General features: G+C 43.3%; 1 protein-coding gene across 1 annotated transcript; it reads left to right on the top strand.

Moving 5' to 3' along the window:
- Positions 1–747: 747 nt before the first annotated feature.
- LOC102013037 (solute carrier organic anion transporter family member 5A1-like) lies at positions 748–16,670 on the top strand (the record flags this gene model as incomplete). The annotated part of the gene is given in 2 exon segments (XM_013510175.1): positions 748–974; positions 16,506–16,670. Coding segments are annotated over 2 exon segments (352 nt in total), but the record flags the coding sequence as incomplete, so codon positions are not given.
- Between the last annotated feature and the right edge of the window lie 1,185 nt (positions 16,671–17,855).

Genomic DNA, 17,855 nt, shown 5'->3' with positions numbered 1-17,855 from the left:
CTGACTCACGCTCAGTGACCTTCTCTGAAGTTTCATGCGCTTGTAACCTGTACTCTTTGTGCTAACTCTTAGTTATATATGTTCTTGTACTTCTTGGAGATTGTTTCTTATATTTTTGGTTGGCGTACATCCAGGTTTTAAGTTCTTGAGGGCAAGGATCAAGACTGTCTCGGTACCTCATGCTAGCTTACGTACTGTGAGGGTCAGCTGGTGATTTAAAATGCATTGACATGGGGCTTTTGCTGCAGCTCAGTGCCCGAGCAGGTGCCCAGCAGTGCAGAGCTGTGTATTTAATCCCTGGCACCAAAACTTACAAATGAACAGAAAAAAATACATTTGAACAGGATATTAAGGCTTTTCTTCTATGAAAAAAAGTATCTATATTGGTCTACAAAGCACGCTATTGAATTTATATTATTTTCTATTAAATTTATTGTAAAGTCACACTGTAGCAAGGCTAACAATGTTGGCATAAATGATACATACCTGCTTAAAAATACTTGAGTGAAATTCTAATCTGGGTTTTGACTATAGTATTCATTATAAAGCCAGCACAATTATTGGGTAGATTTTTAGATCACAGAAAGGGAAAGTCTCTTTATTTTCTCAGTTTATCCAACTTTTTACTGCATTAAGCTGATAAAGGTAAGAGTTTTATCTGGAGAATTTTATCTCCACAAAAATTCAACTTTGTTTATATGTTCTCATTCACCAAACAAAAGCCATAAATGCTATTCACATTTCCCAATTTTTTAGGTGGAGTGGATTCCTCCTTTGTGCCATTGCAATGTTTCTTGTGATATTCCCAATGTTTACTTTTCCAAAAAAGCTTCCACCTCGACACAAGAAAAAGAAAAAGAAAAAATTCTCTGTTGATGCTGTGAGTGATGATGACGTCATGAAGGAGAAGTCAAGCAACAGTGAACAGGTGGACAAAAAAGTTTCTTCAATGGGATTTGGAAAGAATGTCAGAGGTACAGTATATGTCTTTTTTGTTGGTTTTTCTCCGGTACCGGGAATCGAACTCATGACCTTGCGCTTGCCAGGCAGGCGCTTTTGCCGCTGAGCTAAATCCCCAGCCCCTACAGTATATGTCTTGAATGACTGTGCATGTTGCTTAGGGTTGGTGCTCCTCAAAGTATGGTCTGACATGAGTGCTGCGTACCTGTGTCTCTTCTGGGCCCGTGGCCCGAATGAGTACAGTACGAAACTGAGAGTGCGTTCTCCAAAAACTTCTTAAAAAATTTGCCATGGTAATTTTACGTCTGTTGTATCTAATGATAATAAAAAAGTTGGGCTCATTTTGCACGTTTTGTTAAAAATAATTTTCCACTACTTTGTCATGAATGTATTTTGCAAATGTATCAGTAGGTGACAGACCAGAAATAAGAAAAATAAAGGCCTTTTCTCTCACAGACCATTTGAGAAGCACTGATTTACAATATCAAAGAGATAAATATTTACATATGTCAGTCACTGGTGTAATTAGAGCTGTTTAAAATACTAAGTGCATTGCATAACACATAGGTTTGTTTTGAGGTTCAGTGGCTTTGGGCGTGTGGCTTGATCCCAATGTAAGTGTTTCCCACAGGTGCTTGTTTATGGCCATCCTTGATGAAAGATGGCCAGGCCTCCAAACCCGTCTTAAAAGCATCGGGATAGTTTCAGTGAGGGACTGGTCTATTTTTCAATTTTATTTTTCTTAAGAATAACAAGTTTATTACAGCTAGATTAGGCAGTCTAATACCTGTGCAATTCGAATTGACCTTAGCCAGGCACTCTTTGCTCAGCGTTCAGTCTCTCTGTTGAATGAAGATAAGGCGATCCAGTGCCACCCTCCCATTAATTTCAGGCTTATTTTTTGTATTCTCTGAATTTTTTTTGTATAAGTTATAAAGCATAATGTTTGTTAGGTAATTACATTAGTCAAGATTGATAAGATTTACCCAGACACGTTACCATTGTCTCCTCCGCTATAGTTACTATTACAGATCTGTCCGTGCAAAGGCAGGAGTGGTAATGGTTGCCTTGGACCATTTTTAAAGACTGTGTTCGTTGAAAACATTTCATCCAAAATGCTTCTTGCCAGTTAAGTTCGAGCTTTGGTGCTGTCCCTCAGCCTTACTTCATGACAGTGAGGAGTTTTAGAGCTGCCCGAATGACTTCTTGTGCTCTAATTACAAAGGATTCCGTGCGTGATAGTGTGGACCGAGCACGTCTGGACCGTCCATCGCCTTTCCCGCATATGTCCTGGCCCATTGCGGCAGCTCTCAGACGTGCAAATTGTTTGTTTGTTCGTTTTTTGGGTCATGCTTGTTCTCTTTTGTTTTGCAATTTAATTGATGCAAAGTTGATGTTAAGAATTTAAAACATACAAATACACTTAGTATCTTAATTTATCGAGAATATGAAGTAGACTCAAGGAGAAATAAAGGCATAGGTAAGGTAAAATTGTATATTTATAGCTTAATAGATCGTCCAAATGTGAAATGTATGTAAAAGAGGGGAGAAGACTGATCTCCAATGCCACCAGTGTGTACATGCCAATGTGATCACAGTTGCAGTGAAGAAAAGACGTCTTAGCCCAATGCCCGGTAGGTGCCCTGTTCTCAGTGGACGATTGAGAGGACACACTCCAGTCTGTGCCCGCCCTGACTTCCTGTGTGGCCTGAACCTCCAAGAATCACCTGGCCTTGAATCCTTGTCTCAGGCCCCGTTGCCAGGGGATCCACGTTTAGGCGGGCAGGTTCAGAAGTGATAAGAAGCCACCACAGAATTTCAGAATGAGTTTTGGAGAAGTAACCCGTACATTATTATTAACTAGCTCCTTGTACTACTAGGGGTGGTTGTTCTTTGTCTTTCCTACACTGAATTAGATGCTCCTGGATGTTTTCTTTTAAAGGAAAGAATCCAAGGAGTCTTATTCATCCAGGGATGGTTAGTTGGTTTATAAGATCAGCCTCTGTTCTGATTCTCTTCTTAGTGGTTTTGGTAAATTCTTCCTTTTCACCTTTTTGTCCTGTGACTAGTTCCACCTCCGAGGCTCACCCTCCTGGTTGGGACATAGAGCAGATTCGTTTTATTACTGGATTCTCTAATTGGTTCTAGAATGGAACTTCAAGAGTCATTTTATCGCATTGGAAAGAACTACTGTTTTAATGAGGTTATTCTGAAAATCTTTTGCTAAAAATGAGTCAAACGTACTGATGATATTAGAATTATGTTTAATTAGAATGTTAAACTTAATTCATATTTATCTTGTACACACTGATTTTGTTAGGAGCCTTTAACACATATTACCTGTAGGAAATGACAATCTTATATTTAACCTCATTTTCAGAAAGACAAATGAAATCTCTAGGGCGTATTCACTGTTGATGTAATTTGAATTACAAAGCTGAGATTCATGATTAAAGTCTTACATTAAGGACTGAGAATACTTGCTGAGATTTCATTTTGAATTAAGGCTGAATTTGAGTACCAGGCCCTCTTTTCCCTTGTGTTTACGGGAGCAGGATTTCTTTTGGTTTTTATTTTATGCGCGAGCCAAGATTAACCCCTTTGAAGAGGAGATGGGAAGATAGTGAGTAATACTTCTCTGAAAAGAAAATGATCTAGGCCATCCAGAATGGTGCTTTTTGTTTGCTTTGTCTGACATGGAGTCTCTTTATGTCGCCTAGGCTGGCTCCAAACTGGCTCAGGCAATCTTCCTGCATCAGCTTCTTGTGTAGCTGGCACGACGGGTGTGTGTTGTGGTTCCCAGCAAGAATGGTGCCCTTTTGGGAAGTTTTCTTGCTGAGGAAGTGAGAAGGAAGTACACAGTGCTTTGCACTTTCTGCTCCACACTTTAACGATGGACACTGAGAACATCTGACTCAGTGTTTTCCATTCTTATTATAAATTATGCAGGTAGAAGGCTGAATTAAAACACCACAACGGGAAAAGTCAAATTCTCAGGGTGTCTGCATTACTTTACATAAAGAGATTAACATTGATTCCATCAAATTTTTACCAGTAAAAATAAACACTTAAAATATTTAAGTGGATCAGTTTTCCTGTGGTTTGAGGTCCGACCTTGTAAAGCCTTCCAAATTTAATGGGGCATCTTTCTAGACAGAAAACTTTTGGTGGCAGTTCACCTTAAAGAAGATTTCTTTGGTGGCCGCTTTTGATCTTTGAAGCTTCATTGCTCAGCATTATTACTTTTGCACATAAGATGACAGTTCCTTTCTCTGCTAGACTTTTGCCTGTGCTCGAGGCGATGTATTTATAATCCTAGCAGCGGTTACTCTGAGGTGATGAACCGATTTCATGGAAATAATTGCAAGACACAGGTTTTTGTTCGTTAGAGGATAGTGTTGACATCCCTAAGTTCGGAGTGGACTCACTCTTCTGGAAGGTTCCATTCTCCGTGCGGGGTAGTTATGCAGTAAGTGAGCCCCAGTTCGTCCCCAGAGAGGTTAGGGTCCCGGGAGGCAGGGAGGCAGGACACCACGGGGGGAAGTAATTGAGGAGCCGGAGAACAGGACGTGCTGCTGGGCGTGGAGGACGAAGGCAGGCGGGGGCCTCCGCCGGCGGGTGGGGAGGGTCCCTCAGAGCAGTGGGATCCGAGAGCAGCCTCAGAAGAGCTCCGGGGAGGGGGCGCAGGGGCCGCGGTGGCCGTGCGGACGTACTTGGAGGTGCCCGTAGGTCTGTCGTGTGCGGGGCGCTGACACTGGATGAGGCGAGGCTGGGTGCGGAGCCTGGGGCGTGTTGTGGAGTGCAGGCCGCCTAGCCCCTCTCCGAGCTCTCCCCGCCCTCCCCGCCCGGGTGGGGGGTTTGAGCGGCCAGGCAGTGCCCCCGGGGGAGAGGCGGGGAAAGGAGGGACGGAAGGGCCGCCCACATGCCACTCGGCCAGAAGAGAGGGAGAGGGCGACAGCCCGTTACTCCCGCCTCCTGCACTCAGCCCCTTCAGCCTGCCTTCCGCTCAGCAGCCAGAGGGTCCTGTTCAGCGCCACTCTTCCGCACCCAGCTTTCCTGGTCTCCCGTCCATCACAGCAGTGTCCACCTTAGCATGCACACGCTCTGACCCCTGCTCACCTCTTGGACCCATGTCATTCTTTCAGTCTCATTTGTTCATGCTGCTTCAACCACGTTGGTTTCATGCTGGTCCTCAAATGTGCCAGACGTGTACTCACCTCAGGACCTTTGCACTTGCCATTCATGTGCTGGGAATGCTCTCTGCATGGCCCTTGAGCTTCATCCAAATGGCACCTTTGCAGGGAGACCTTCCTGAGTCACTATTTAAAATTCTTCAGCCTCCCCTCCAGTACTTCTTACCTCGCCTCTCCTTTGTTTTTCTTCTCAGCACTTATCACTAACCTATGATGTACATTTGTCCTTTGGTGTCTGTAAAGGATTGGATCCTGGACATTCACCTCAGGTACCAAAGAAGGATGCTTAGATCCCTTGTATAAAATGTCATCACACTTACGCATAACCTATGCACATTGTCGTGTATACTTTCAGTCCTCTTTAGATTACTGATCATACATCATACAATGTAAATGCTGTGTAAATAGTTGTTACACTACATTCTGTAGGAAGTAATGATGAGAAAAAAGTAAGATTTTATTTTATTTTTCACTTTGGGACAAGGTCTTGCTAAGCTGCTAACTTTCCCGAGCTGAGTTTCAACTTGTGATCCTCCCGTCTCAGCCTCCCAGGGTGCTGGGATCAGAGGTGTGCAGTACCACCCTCAGGTCTGACTGCATTTTACAAATCTCTTTTCTTCATTGTCTCCCCACAGAAAGTGAGTTCCCCAAAGGCTAGGATGTTTTCTGTCTGTCGCATTCCCTGCTGAGTTTATTCCACTGAACAAATATTTAATGAGTGAGTTATTCAATGAGAGGAGGAAAGAGATCATGTCTATGGAATGTGACAACTGACAAAGGAATAGGAGGGAAGGGATTATCAAAGATGGCTTCAGGGTTTCAACGTAAGGGGTCAGGAGCAGGTCAGCAGAGGCAGAAAGAAAAATTCAGAATTTGAGTTTCCCAAGAATAGGCAGCACGGTGCCCAGGGCCCTTTGCCGGGCGTTTCAAAGAGCGTGTAACACGCAGTCCATTCGGCCCCAGTTTGACTCAGGAAAGTGGGGTCACCTGAAACTCCACGCTGGGCCACGTTCCCGGGGCCCTCTGCACACTGCCTTTGCCACGCTGCGTTTTGGTTTTGAGCTTGAGACTGTTGCTTGAATTCAACAATTCAAGCAGAATTTCTGCCAGAGCATCGCTGCCCTTGGTGGAAAACTCCATCTCGTTAGACGATTGGTGCTGGAGCGTAGCCTGCGTCAGCATCGCAGGGAAAGCTCCCTACGGCCTGGAGTGCTGGGCCTGCCCACTGTGTCTGATTCAGGGGGCCTGGGCCAGGGCTGGGGCCAGGGCCTGGGCACTAGGATTTTATCAAGTTCCCGGGCAGTGCCCGAGCTGTGGATCCGGGCTGTGCTGTAAGAACCCGTGCCCTAGAACGCGGGAAAAAGTGTTTTCTGTGAAGACTTAGAAAGCTTCTGCGTCTGCAAGGATGATTGAAGAGTTTTTGTACTAGTCAGGAAACTCATCAGATCTGAAGCTCAGGAAGTCTTACGGACAGCTTTCGTTCCTTTCCCGGCTTTTCATTTTCTGCTTTGTTTATATTTTCTCTATTTCCAAATCTTTTCTTTTTCTTTCTTTTTCTTTTTTTTTTTTTTTTTTTGTGGTACCGGGAATCGAACTCATGACCTGGCACTTGCCAGGGAGGCATTGTGTCACGGAATTTCCAATTCTTTGCTTCATTTGTGTTTTACTTTTATATTTTATAGTGTGTGTGTGTGTTTTCTTGTGGTGCCGGACCCTTAGCTTTGGACGTATTGCTTTTGAGCTAAAAGGCAAAATGCGAACAGGCCTGGTAAAGGATTCCTGTCAAATAAAGCTTTATTTAAACAGCGCAAAGTAACTGTGGAGTTGCTTCCTGGAGTAGTATCCAACGAAGGAAACCGAAACTCGCAGTGGTTCTGCGGCGTAGCTGCTAATGGCGCATCTTGGCCCCACGTTTCCGACCACGTCTCTGTCAGTTAGCGGCTCTGGAGCTCGCCTCGCTGAGCCTGGAGGTGCCTGTGAGGTACCGGCACCATGTAGTTACTTCTGCTCTTTTCCAGACAGGCAGGCAGTGCTGTTTGCCAGGGTGCTCTGCAGGGGGGGAAGGCTTGGGGTACTTTCCTTGTGATTTGGGGAATGCACGCCGTCGTTAGTTTCAAAGAAATGAGCAGGAAGTAGGGCTTGTGGGCCCTGCATCGGCCAGGTTGACTATGACGGGAAACATCGGCTCCGCTTTGACGCAAAGGCCCAGCTGCGCGTAGTTTGATGCTCCTGGGTAGGGGCCAGGGAAACTGTAGCTGCTCTGTGCCCACGAGTGGAAGTGACTGAGGTCGTGCACGATGACAGTGCCGCCACCAGCTTTTGACGCATCCCAGGGCTCCAAAGCAAGCAAACAATAGGAGCTGGAAGATTAGCAAGGAAGGGAGAATCAAGTACCTATAAAAGACGAGAATCAAGGACTTCCGCGGGGAGCTGTCATGAGAAGCTGCTCTGTAGTTTGTACCCTTGCAGTTTCAGTACCCTGCACTCAGACAAGGAGACGTGACAGAAGAGGGCGACGCCACGGATAGAACCTTCTGTTCCCTGTGTTTCCAAGAGGAGGGGCCCGCCAAGCTGCTCGGGACACTCGCGGAGCCCTGCGCACGGGGCGAGCGAGGCCGGAGCCCCCTTGTCGCTGTCCTCAGAAGCAGCTCGCGTGTGGCTGGTAGGAGCCGCGTGGCGGGCTCCGGGCTCCAGTGTGCTCTCCGGGCTCCAGTGTGCTCTCCGGGCTCCAGTGTGCTCTCCGGGCTCCAGTGTGCTCTGCGGGCTCCAGTGTGTTCTCCGGCTGTCTGCGCCTGGCCGGGGCGACGGGCTTGGCGCACGCTCAGCTTGGTGTTTTGCTCGGTGGGTTTGCGTGTGGCGCGTGTGCACCCCTCAGCCAAGACCTTCGCTAGCTCCAAGCGCTGATGAGCGCCGGAGGAGCTGCCTCGTTCTGACCAGTGAGCCTTTTAAGAGGTCCCAACATTCTAAGCTACGGGAAGATCTTTAAAACCTTAATATAGACCCAACGCGTTGTTGCCGGAGTCGCTGCGCGCTGGCCCCATCCGACCCGGGTCATCAGGCTTTCCCCTGCCGTCTCTGCTCTCCGCCTTCTCCCTCCTTGCCTTTGGAGAGCCTCTCCGAGCCTTTGCAGAGCACCGTGTGTTTCGGAGGGATCCCATTGTTTTATAACTTCTCGATAGAAATTCCACCCTCTTACGTAACCTCCACTCTAGCTCTTTCTGTTGTTTTGCTCTTGCTCTTCGCATCCAGTGTGAATTCTGTGTTCTGTTTGATTTTAGTCTATTTAAGCGAACTCGATATGCTCGCTCCGTCCACCCTTCCCGCAAGTTCAAGAGAAACTAGAATCATCAAAGGTTAGATTCGGTTCCCAAATACCACCTTAAGTGTTAGGATAGATGACTGGTAACATCTATGTTAAGAAAATTTCTCTTTCTCTTTTAATACTCTCTTGCTAAAATACTTTTTATTGAGCAGCTACAGCAAGGCTAAGCAGATTCAGGATGCATACGTGAAAAGTTACAGACCTTGCCCTCAGAGCGAGAAAGGAAGGGGAAAGAGATACAATGTAACGTGTGAAGTCTTAAAATGGAGCTATGCTCCTGCTAAGGATGGTGCCAGGAGAGGAGGAAGGGTTTTTAAGTTAACTGCTGGTGCAAGGAAGACTGGGCAATGGCCTCTTTCTGCAGCCTTTTATTTTTATTTTATTTTATTTTATTTTTTCGGTATCAGGAATAGAACTCACAACCTCGTGCTTGCCAGGCAGGCGTTGTGCCGCTGAGCTAAATCCCCAGCCCTCTGTAGCCTTTCAAAAGTGCAGTGTCTAAGATCATAACAGTAATGTGTGCTCATGGTAGAAAATTTAGCAAGTATGTAAAAATAAAAAGGGTGAAATGAAAGTGAGTTCCAGTCCATCAAAAAATAAACACCCCAAATTTTTATAGTTAAACAAGGCATTTATATTTTGAACGCAGGTAAACATGGCAGTGATATGACATTTCAACTGTACTGAACATCACTGGATGGCTCACTTTGAAATACTTCATTTTATGTGAACTTCAGCTCAATAAATTACTGTTTTGGAAAGGTACATTTTTTACTTGAATTTAAACATAAAAATAAATTGTGTGGGCTGCTGAGTTTAAGCTCAATGAATTTAAGATCAAGTTAAGATCAGTGTTTCATTTTGTTTCCCTCCCATAAGAGGACATAATATGTCCGAAAATGTTATGACAAAAAATCATGAAAATACTAAGAGAGGTTAGTGTGTTAGTTTGGTATTCGATGTTTATTATTTATTCTTGAGTAGAAATGTGAGTTTCCACTAATAAAGTGTACTCGACTGCTTCATAATAGTAAAATACACACCCCTCATTATACCTCCCATTTAAGTAAAAAGAAAAGAATTCAGAAGAACAAATTTTGTAGCTTATTTTTACTTTTAGAAGAACCTAACAGAGAAAAATTGATGAGGACTTCAGTGGGTAACAACAAACACAACAGATCACAGGAAGAAAGTTTTCTTGCCACCAGAAGAAAGAAATAAAAAATTAAGAAGAATAAAAAAGTGCTAAAAAGCCAGGCATGGTGACGCATGTTTGTAATCCCAGCACTCGGGAGGCTGAGGCAGGAGGAGTGTTGCAAGTTCGAGACCAGCCTGGGCTACAAAGTGAGCTCAAGCCCAGCCTGAACTGCATAGCGAGACCCTGTCTCAAAAAAAAAAAAAAAAAAAAGTGCTAACATTACCTAGCACATGGATATTAGTATTCATAGTAATGAGTTTGAATCCTGAAAAAAAAAAACTGATCTACTAATACCAATGACTACATCAGACACTCTTAAAGCTTAAAGAGGCGATCACTCAGTTACTAAAAGTTCAAGCATACAAAACTGCTTTCCCAGATGTGCTGGAAAAATGAAATATTGTATAAATGAGTATTCTGTTGCTCCGCTATTAGCATTTTTTTCTTTATAGTACTGAGCGTTGAACCCAGGTCCTTTGCACTGAGCTACATCCTCAGCTCTTTTCTATATTTTTTTTCCAGACAGAGTCTTGCTAACTCACTAAGTTGCCCAAGTTGGGACGCTGGACTCTTCCTGCCTCAGTCTCCCAGAGTGCTGAGATTGCAGGCTTGTGCCATGGTGCCCAGTTTTAATTTTCCTTTCAGTGAACTTTTTAGTTTACTTAGACTCATTGAGGATTCTTAGCTTAAAAAGCCGTACTTCAAAACGCATCGTGCCTTCCATCATTCACATTCTCCAGTGCTTTCCGTGGGCCCCGCACTGTGGCCCAACCTTCCTCGGGTGACTCACGCTCTCCTAACCCTAACCTGCTCCCCAGGAGGAAATCCTACATCTGGAGAATGAACTTCATTTTCTCACAAGTATACAGAGATATTGTTTTAGTACAAATTGTTGTTGTGAGGTAATAATGTTAGTGAATAAATACAGCCCAGGTGTAATTTTCGGGTGCCTACCATGGGCTAGGTGTTTTCTAGGAGCTGAAGACATGGATGTCCCGAGATTCTGCTTTTTTTGTCTCTGAAGGCGACAGACAGGTGAACACCTGCAGCCGCACAGGATTGATGTCTGGGACAAGGGCTTCTGAGGGCTCCGGGCAGCTGCCTACAGCAGGGACGCTAACCCAGGCTCAGAGGACCCGTTTGACCTTTGCCAGGGAGATTGGTGGGGAGCTCTGCAAGCAGCACAGGTATGAGAACGAGCAGAGCCGTGGGTGGAGCTTGTGCTTGGGCAGCCACAGGATTTCAGGCGGGAGGGCCAGCGGGAGACCCATCCTGCAGGGTCTGGCATGCAAGGCGGGCCTTCTGCTCTTACACATGGTCGGGCCCGCTGCTGACAGGTCTTTCAAATGTATCACTGAAAATAAAGTTCGCCCAAACAGCCTACCACAATAGTTAGAAAGGCATGATCGTTAGAAAGGCATGATGCTGTATAGCAGCTTTCCGTTGCAAAGGGCAGGAGCAAATTCAAGCCGTGGGCAATATGGGGGTTTTAGGACGAGGCTCCAGGGGCAAACAGAAGCCCTAGTAGATAGGAACGTGCCTGCTGCGGTCGAGGCCCCAGCTGCTGTGGGACCAGCTATGTGGGAAGGCTGCGGTCCGTTCCTTTGCCTTGCTTTTGCCTCTCACCCAGCCCTGCTTCTTACCCTCCAGTTTTTCCTTTGCATTTCTCAAGGGAAACGCAGTACAAGTGTGGCCAGTCCGCTGACTGTGGGGGCCCCAGGCTCCAAGGCAGCCGGCTGCCTGCAGGTCGCACGATTGATTCCAGCTTCCCCAGTGCAGGGCCCAGTCCGCTCATTTGGGGATATCAGATCACATCTTCTGCATAAGGAGCCCCAGGAGAGGGGTCTTTCTGCATCGCCTGCACTGGGACACCTTTTCTCCTAAGCTGCATTACTTCCTGTTAAGTTCCTTCCTCTGCCCGCTTGGAAAGATTGCATCTCAGGGTTGCTGGAATCCAGGCTCATGGAAGGCTTTGCTTCCATCTTACGTTGTAGACTTATTTTATGAGTGAACATGAAACGTTCACATGTGCCTGAGAATGTTTGCTCACTGTCTGCCGCCTTCTATGGTGCTGTGACCTCTTAGGCTTTGGAGAACAATGCATTTCGGTCTCTTTCTCACCGAGACTGAGCCAGTTTCTCGTGAACACTGTCTCTTACCAGCTTCCTACAAATCACTCACTCCCTGCAGTGCAGATTTTCTGAAACTTGGACCAAAGGCTTGCAGGGTTATTGGAAAGGACAGCATCGAATTTATCTCAGCATGGCCCTGTTGAGATTAGGGTGCGGTTTAGCACCTGGCCTAGCTGCGCGGGATGGTGAGGCTGCCTTGCTCTGTGACTTCTGTCGTGCGCAGGGAGCAGAAGATCTGCCACTGGTATAACATTTCTTTTTAAACTGATTTCCACGTATAGCCCACTTTATATTATATCCTCTGGGACTGTGGTGCTTTGTATTGAATTTTACTCCTGCTTTACTACCAGTTAAGGCATTTCCTGGTTTTAGTGTCAGTTTGCCCTTATCATTGAATTTATAAGATTTCTTAGCATTAAATGATCAAAAATGAAAATCACTATCGTTATTTCATCATCTCTCCTTCACCATGCTTTTAAATCACTTTGATTGTATAAAGACACAGTTATGACACCAACGAACCGATCTCACATATATTCTTCAGCATAAAAAGCAGGTGTTTTGTTGCAAATCTGTGGATTTAGTAACTTCTTTGCCAGCTTAATCATTTTTGAAGTTTATTGTTTTGGAGTCATTTTGAATTTACAGAAATGTTGCAGAATATCACACAGAAAGCCAGTTACCCTTTATTCTGTAATGATTTTTCAACCATTAACATTTCTGGGAAGTCTCAGGCATGTTGCTCCTAAGACTTCAGTGGACGCTTCCTGAGTTCGAGGACCCTCCTTCACAGGACTGCGGGGCACCTATTAAAGTGGACAGTTAACACTAAGCCAGTGCTACCATGTAAACTGTAGGCGGTGTTCAATTTTGCCAGTTACCTCAGTAATGCTCTTTATGTCTCAGATCCAATCTAGGGTCCAGAGCTTTAGTTTTTGTGTCTTAGTTTCCTTCGAGCTGGATCAGTTCCTCTTCTTTCTTTGTCCTTCATGACCTTGATCTTTACCAATTGACTTTGTAGAATGTTCCTCAGCTTGGGATTGATGTCATCTCCTGCTTTATGAACTTTTGCAGGCCTGCCGTTCAAAAGTACATCATAACAGAGGCGGGTGTCCTACAATCGGTTATATGAACTTTGAGCACTGGGGAAGGTTGCATTTGCTGGAATGCTGTGTGCTGAAGGTAGTATGTGTTATGTAAATATAAATCGATCAGTACTTATGAGTTCTGTGTGGGGAGATACTTTAAGGCGGTGTAAATGCAGTCAGTTCTTATTATTCTTCCTGGCACTTATATTCTATAGCGTCACCTTGAGCACGGAATTAGTGGATACTGGCGCTTCACTCTAGGGGAGGTGGGGGGTGTATTCCTGTTATAAGGTAATCGTCAGCCCACCGGCCCACGTTTCTGTGTATATATTGTTGATTCATTAGCACTGTGATCACCACCAACAGTTCTGTAATGCCTTCCTGAAGGAAGCTCCTGTAATGTGTAGTTTCTCTGTAAGTTCATCAGCCACCTGTGCTCAGGGACTCCAGACAGTGCTGCAGCGCTAACTTGGGGGCCATTTAAGAAAGCAGAGCCACCAGCCCAAAGCAACAACGAGGAGAAGGTGACAGTGTGTTGTGAAAGGGGCCTCACCATATGGGAGCGGAAGCGAGAAGACACGGCATCACCTGGTTCTGCCTCAGCGGGGAGTGGACGAGTCGGATGATTGAAACCTTCGCTGCTCTGAGCATGGCTGCAGGGCTGTTCGAGCTTTCATTTTGGTTACAAATAAGTTTTACCAAGTAGATGAATTCTCAAATGGGAAATTTACAAATAATGAGGATCAACTGTACCTTGTTCCTGTTAGGGTTTCACTTGCCAGTTTTTGTAGCCGTTGAGCTCAGATTGCCCCAGATCGTCCTTTGGGAATCCTTCAAGATGCCTTTCTGTGAGCATTTCTTTACTTTCCCGTTCAACAAGGTTTTCCAAGCTCCTCTTGGATGTGGTCTGCCCCAGCTCTGAAGTTAGACGTTTTTCTGGTTTCTTTTAGTGGGAAATGGCTTTTAGAAACCAAGAACTGGGTGCTAGGGGAGCTCATTTCTACCAAAGTGTCTTTACTTCTAAGCCCCGCTAGCAAACAGAACCAGGAAATAATGCCCCACCCCCACCACATCTACATCACGTGCCCATCTGTCCTAGGTATCAGTCTTACCTTATCACCTGTCAAGCCATTCTACCCATCTATCATTATCCAGTCTGTCTCTCTACCTAACTGGTTCAGACCAATACTTCCAGGTCCAACCTGGTATCTAACTGTCCCTCTTTCAGTATTGCCGCTCCCTTCTGTAGCAGTTACAAAGTGGACTCCTTGATTCTGTGCTTTTTAGCTTATGCCCCTGTCTTCCATATAACCCCTCGCTCCGCTGGTTACATGTGCAGCCTTGGGTCCTCTGGCCCTCGGCTCCTGCTGTCCCAGTTAGTGAAGGGGATACACAGGCAGAAGGAAGAACAAAGCTCATGTAGAGGTTTTGAAAGTTTGGACTTCAGTAAATTCTTATTAACAGTAGCATACTTTTATTTTTTAAATGAAAGAGAGAACCATCAACTACATTTTTAGGTACCTTTGAAACTAGAAGGCTATTTTATGATACCAACACTAGCTAGATCTAAAAGAAAAAACACTGTGGTATAACTGATACCATTTAAAATATTCATGTGATACATACATTGTCTTTGTGTATTAAAATGATTTTCTATTTCTCTCAGATGAGTTAGATTCAACACACTGGCCTTTAATATACAAATGTAACAGTTTGAATCTTTAAATGTTGATAAATAATCTTAACTTTTCCAATTTTAAAATTTTTAATTTTTTATTTTAAAAATAAAAGAATGAAAACATATTAACAAACAGACATCCATTTACAAAATGGCACAAGAACAATACAAGCAATACTGAATTACAGACAAGGTGACAGGAAATTAACAATGGTTGCTGTATTACATATTGATATCTTCAAAGTGGTTACTCAGGAGCAGTTTTAAAATTTTGGATATGACAGTTTATTTTATCAAAAAAAATTGGACAGTTTTAAGGAGTGCTTTGATTACATATGTTTATCAATGTTAAGAAATCATGGTGCAGATTAAATTTGTTTAAAAATGTTAATTTAAACTTTAAAAATTGAATTATGATAATGAACACTAAATTTAATTTAAATTTTAAAATGATAATGGCAGATAATCTTTACTTTCCATGTTTTTGATTCTGGTAGATAGGAGGCTATGAATTATAATTTTAATAAAAGTTGTTAGTTATTTTTGTGTGTATATATATATATATATACATATATATATATATTTTTTTTTGGTCTTTTTGAGACAGGGTCTCACTATGCAGTTCAGTCTGGCCTTGAGCTCACTTTGCAGCCCAGGCTGGTCTCAAATTCGCAATGATCCTCCTGCCTTAGACTCCTGAGTGCTGGGATTATAGGCATGTACCACCACGCCTGGTTTTGCTGGTTAATTTTAATGAAATCACATTATTCTGTTAGAGCATGAGGAGATAACTGTTTGCTGAGATGACTATTGCCAAAATAATGTATCTTACCTTCTCCACAAAGGTGTGGAAAGATCACATAAATGTGCATTATTTCATATCATAAAGATGCGAAAAAAATTTACAAAAGTCCGTATAAAAGAAGCTCCTTTTATTCTTCTTTTTCCAAATCTTAATTTTGTTCACAGAATATGAGCCTTTAAAAGTTTGGTATTATGTGTATTGAGAAGCATACATTTGACCACACATTGTTTAAATTTGTTTGATTTTTACTTAAGTCTGATTACATACACATATATGTTTTTGCAGCTTGCTTTATTCAGTACTAAAAACATTTCTTGGAGTTGTCTTATGCTGATATATGCAGCTCTTTTCTGTTTTTTAACTTCTGCAGCCTTCCATTATACAGCTACGCCATACAGTATCTGAACACTTCACGCTGACGGACATTTATATTGCCTCTGCCCATTTTTACTCTTTTATACACTGCTGCAGTGAAAATAATCACACATATATTGGAGGCAAGTGCTGTGAAATAAATACTGAAGTCAGGGGTGAGGACCTTTCTTTCTCTCTTGAGGAGCCCAGCAGGTGTCGGGCCCGCCTCTGGCTTCTCTCCTTTGGAGATGGTGGCTCTACGCTGCCCAGCTGAAGACCCCGTGGACACTCTGACTAGATGGTCCCATCCCTTTTAGCTTCTGTAGCTATGATTATTCCTGTTTCATAAATGAGGCTGGAAAATCACGTGTTCAACAGAATATGTAGCTGAGGATTGCCTTGTAGGTACTTCACACATGTAATAGACTCAACAGAAAAGGTGTTCTAATCACTGAAAAATGCAGAGGATTTATTTTAAATGGTTTTTGAAACAGGAGCCCTAGGTTGGCTACTGTTTGTAAGGACATTTTGCATGGTTATGCTTTTAGATGTATTATTTCCTTATTCTGGTTGAACGTTTAAAAATCAAACCAAATCCAAACCTGTTTGACACAGCGAGTGGTTTCTAATCGTCATCAGGTCTTTTCTGTTTTTATTCTTTTGTGGCATATATTGGTGTATGGCTATTTCCAGTTCATTTCAGAAGCAATTCAGTTTTATTTTGTCTCCCATCCATTGTTTATAACATTCATTTGTCATTCTTGTCATTTTGTAGACCTACCAAGAGCAGCTGTCAGGATCTTAAGCAACATGACATTCCTTTTTGTGAGTTTGTCATACACAGCCGAGAGTGCCATTGTAACTGCTTTCATTACCTTCATCCCCAAGTTCATCGAATCACAGTTTGGTACCCCAGCTTCCAGTGCCAGCATCTACACTGGTAAGGCCGGCCGCGAGGGCCACTTGCAAAATGATCATTGTGTCCGCTAACCTGAGATGGAATGAGTGAAGTGAAAGAAAGTTCAGTCTGACATCGAAGTGTTAAGCAAGCTCATGACTAGATACTCATCCCCAGATGACAGGAGGAGGGAATTGTGGAAAATGTTTTCTTTGATTCAGATTTTGTGTTTCCCTGTAGCATATTTATCAACTGTATTCTGGGAAGTGAAGTTTTGCCTATTTATGTTTTTAATTTTAAAAAATGAAATAAGCACTGATGTTTAAATTTAAATTTAAATTGATCCTTTTATGAGTTAGAATGGGTCTTAAAGTGCTAAGTTTAAAAAAAGAAGATAATGTGAACTATCGATCAGGCCTGTGATAGTTCCCTTTCTTAAATGTGAACAGATTTCAGTTGAATCACTGGAGGTGCTTGAGATAAAAAAGGAAATTTGTGAATTTTATTTTAGATGTTTTATGTCCAAGCAAGCTGAGTTTTAAGAGTTTCTGATACATGTTCTTGTAATACTTAGTACCTGAATATTCTTTGTTGTTGTTGTTGTTTTCTTCCCCCGGTACCAGGAATCGAACTCACGACCTTGCACTTGCCAACCTGAATATTCTTTTATAGTGCGTTGGAAGGGCTGGGGATTTAGCTCAGCGGCATGGTGCCTGCCTGGCAAGCATAAGGTCATGAGTTCGATTCCCTGTACCAGAAGAAAAACAAAAACCAAAAAACAAAAAAACATCAAATTTAGTGCATTGGACACCTAGGAGTGTGGGTATATTAATTCTCAGATATTGGGAGAATTTTCAGTGTACTATGTTTGTAATATTCCAGATGTTTCCTTAGTGGTATTAAAGATTCAATGTTGTATCTTTCTAAAGGCTCAGTTTATTAATACAGTATTTTTAGACAGTGTAGAGTAAGGGTAACTTTTCAGATGCCTTAGGTGCCCATCTTTTCATTTTATTGAGATTCTACTTTCAATGTCAAGGAGCTTGAATTTTCTAAAAATGAATAGGCAAAATGATATCACTGTGAAAAGGGAAGTTGATTTGAAATGTTTGTGTAATTATTTTGTTCTCTGCTTCAACTTACACGTACATGATAAAATCGGGTTGTGAGACTTTATTTTCATGAAAAATATGCTGTTGGGACTGGAGATATAGCTTAGTGGCACAA

The sequence above is a fragment of the Chinchilla lanigera genome, unplaced genomic scaffold, assembly GCF_000276665.1.
Source record: "Chinchilla lanigera isolate Chin_1 unplaced genomic scaffold, ChiLan1.0 scaffold00254, whole genome shotgun sequence".
NCBI lineage: Eukaryota > Metazoa > Chordata > Mammalia > Rodentia > Chinchillidae > Chinchilla > Chinchilla lanigera.
This window is presented reverse-complemented; position numbering and strand designations above follow the sequence as displayed.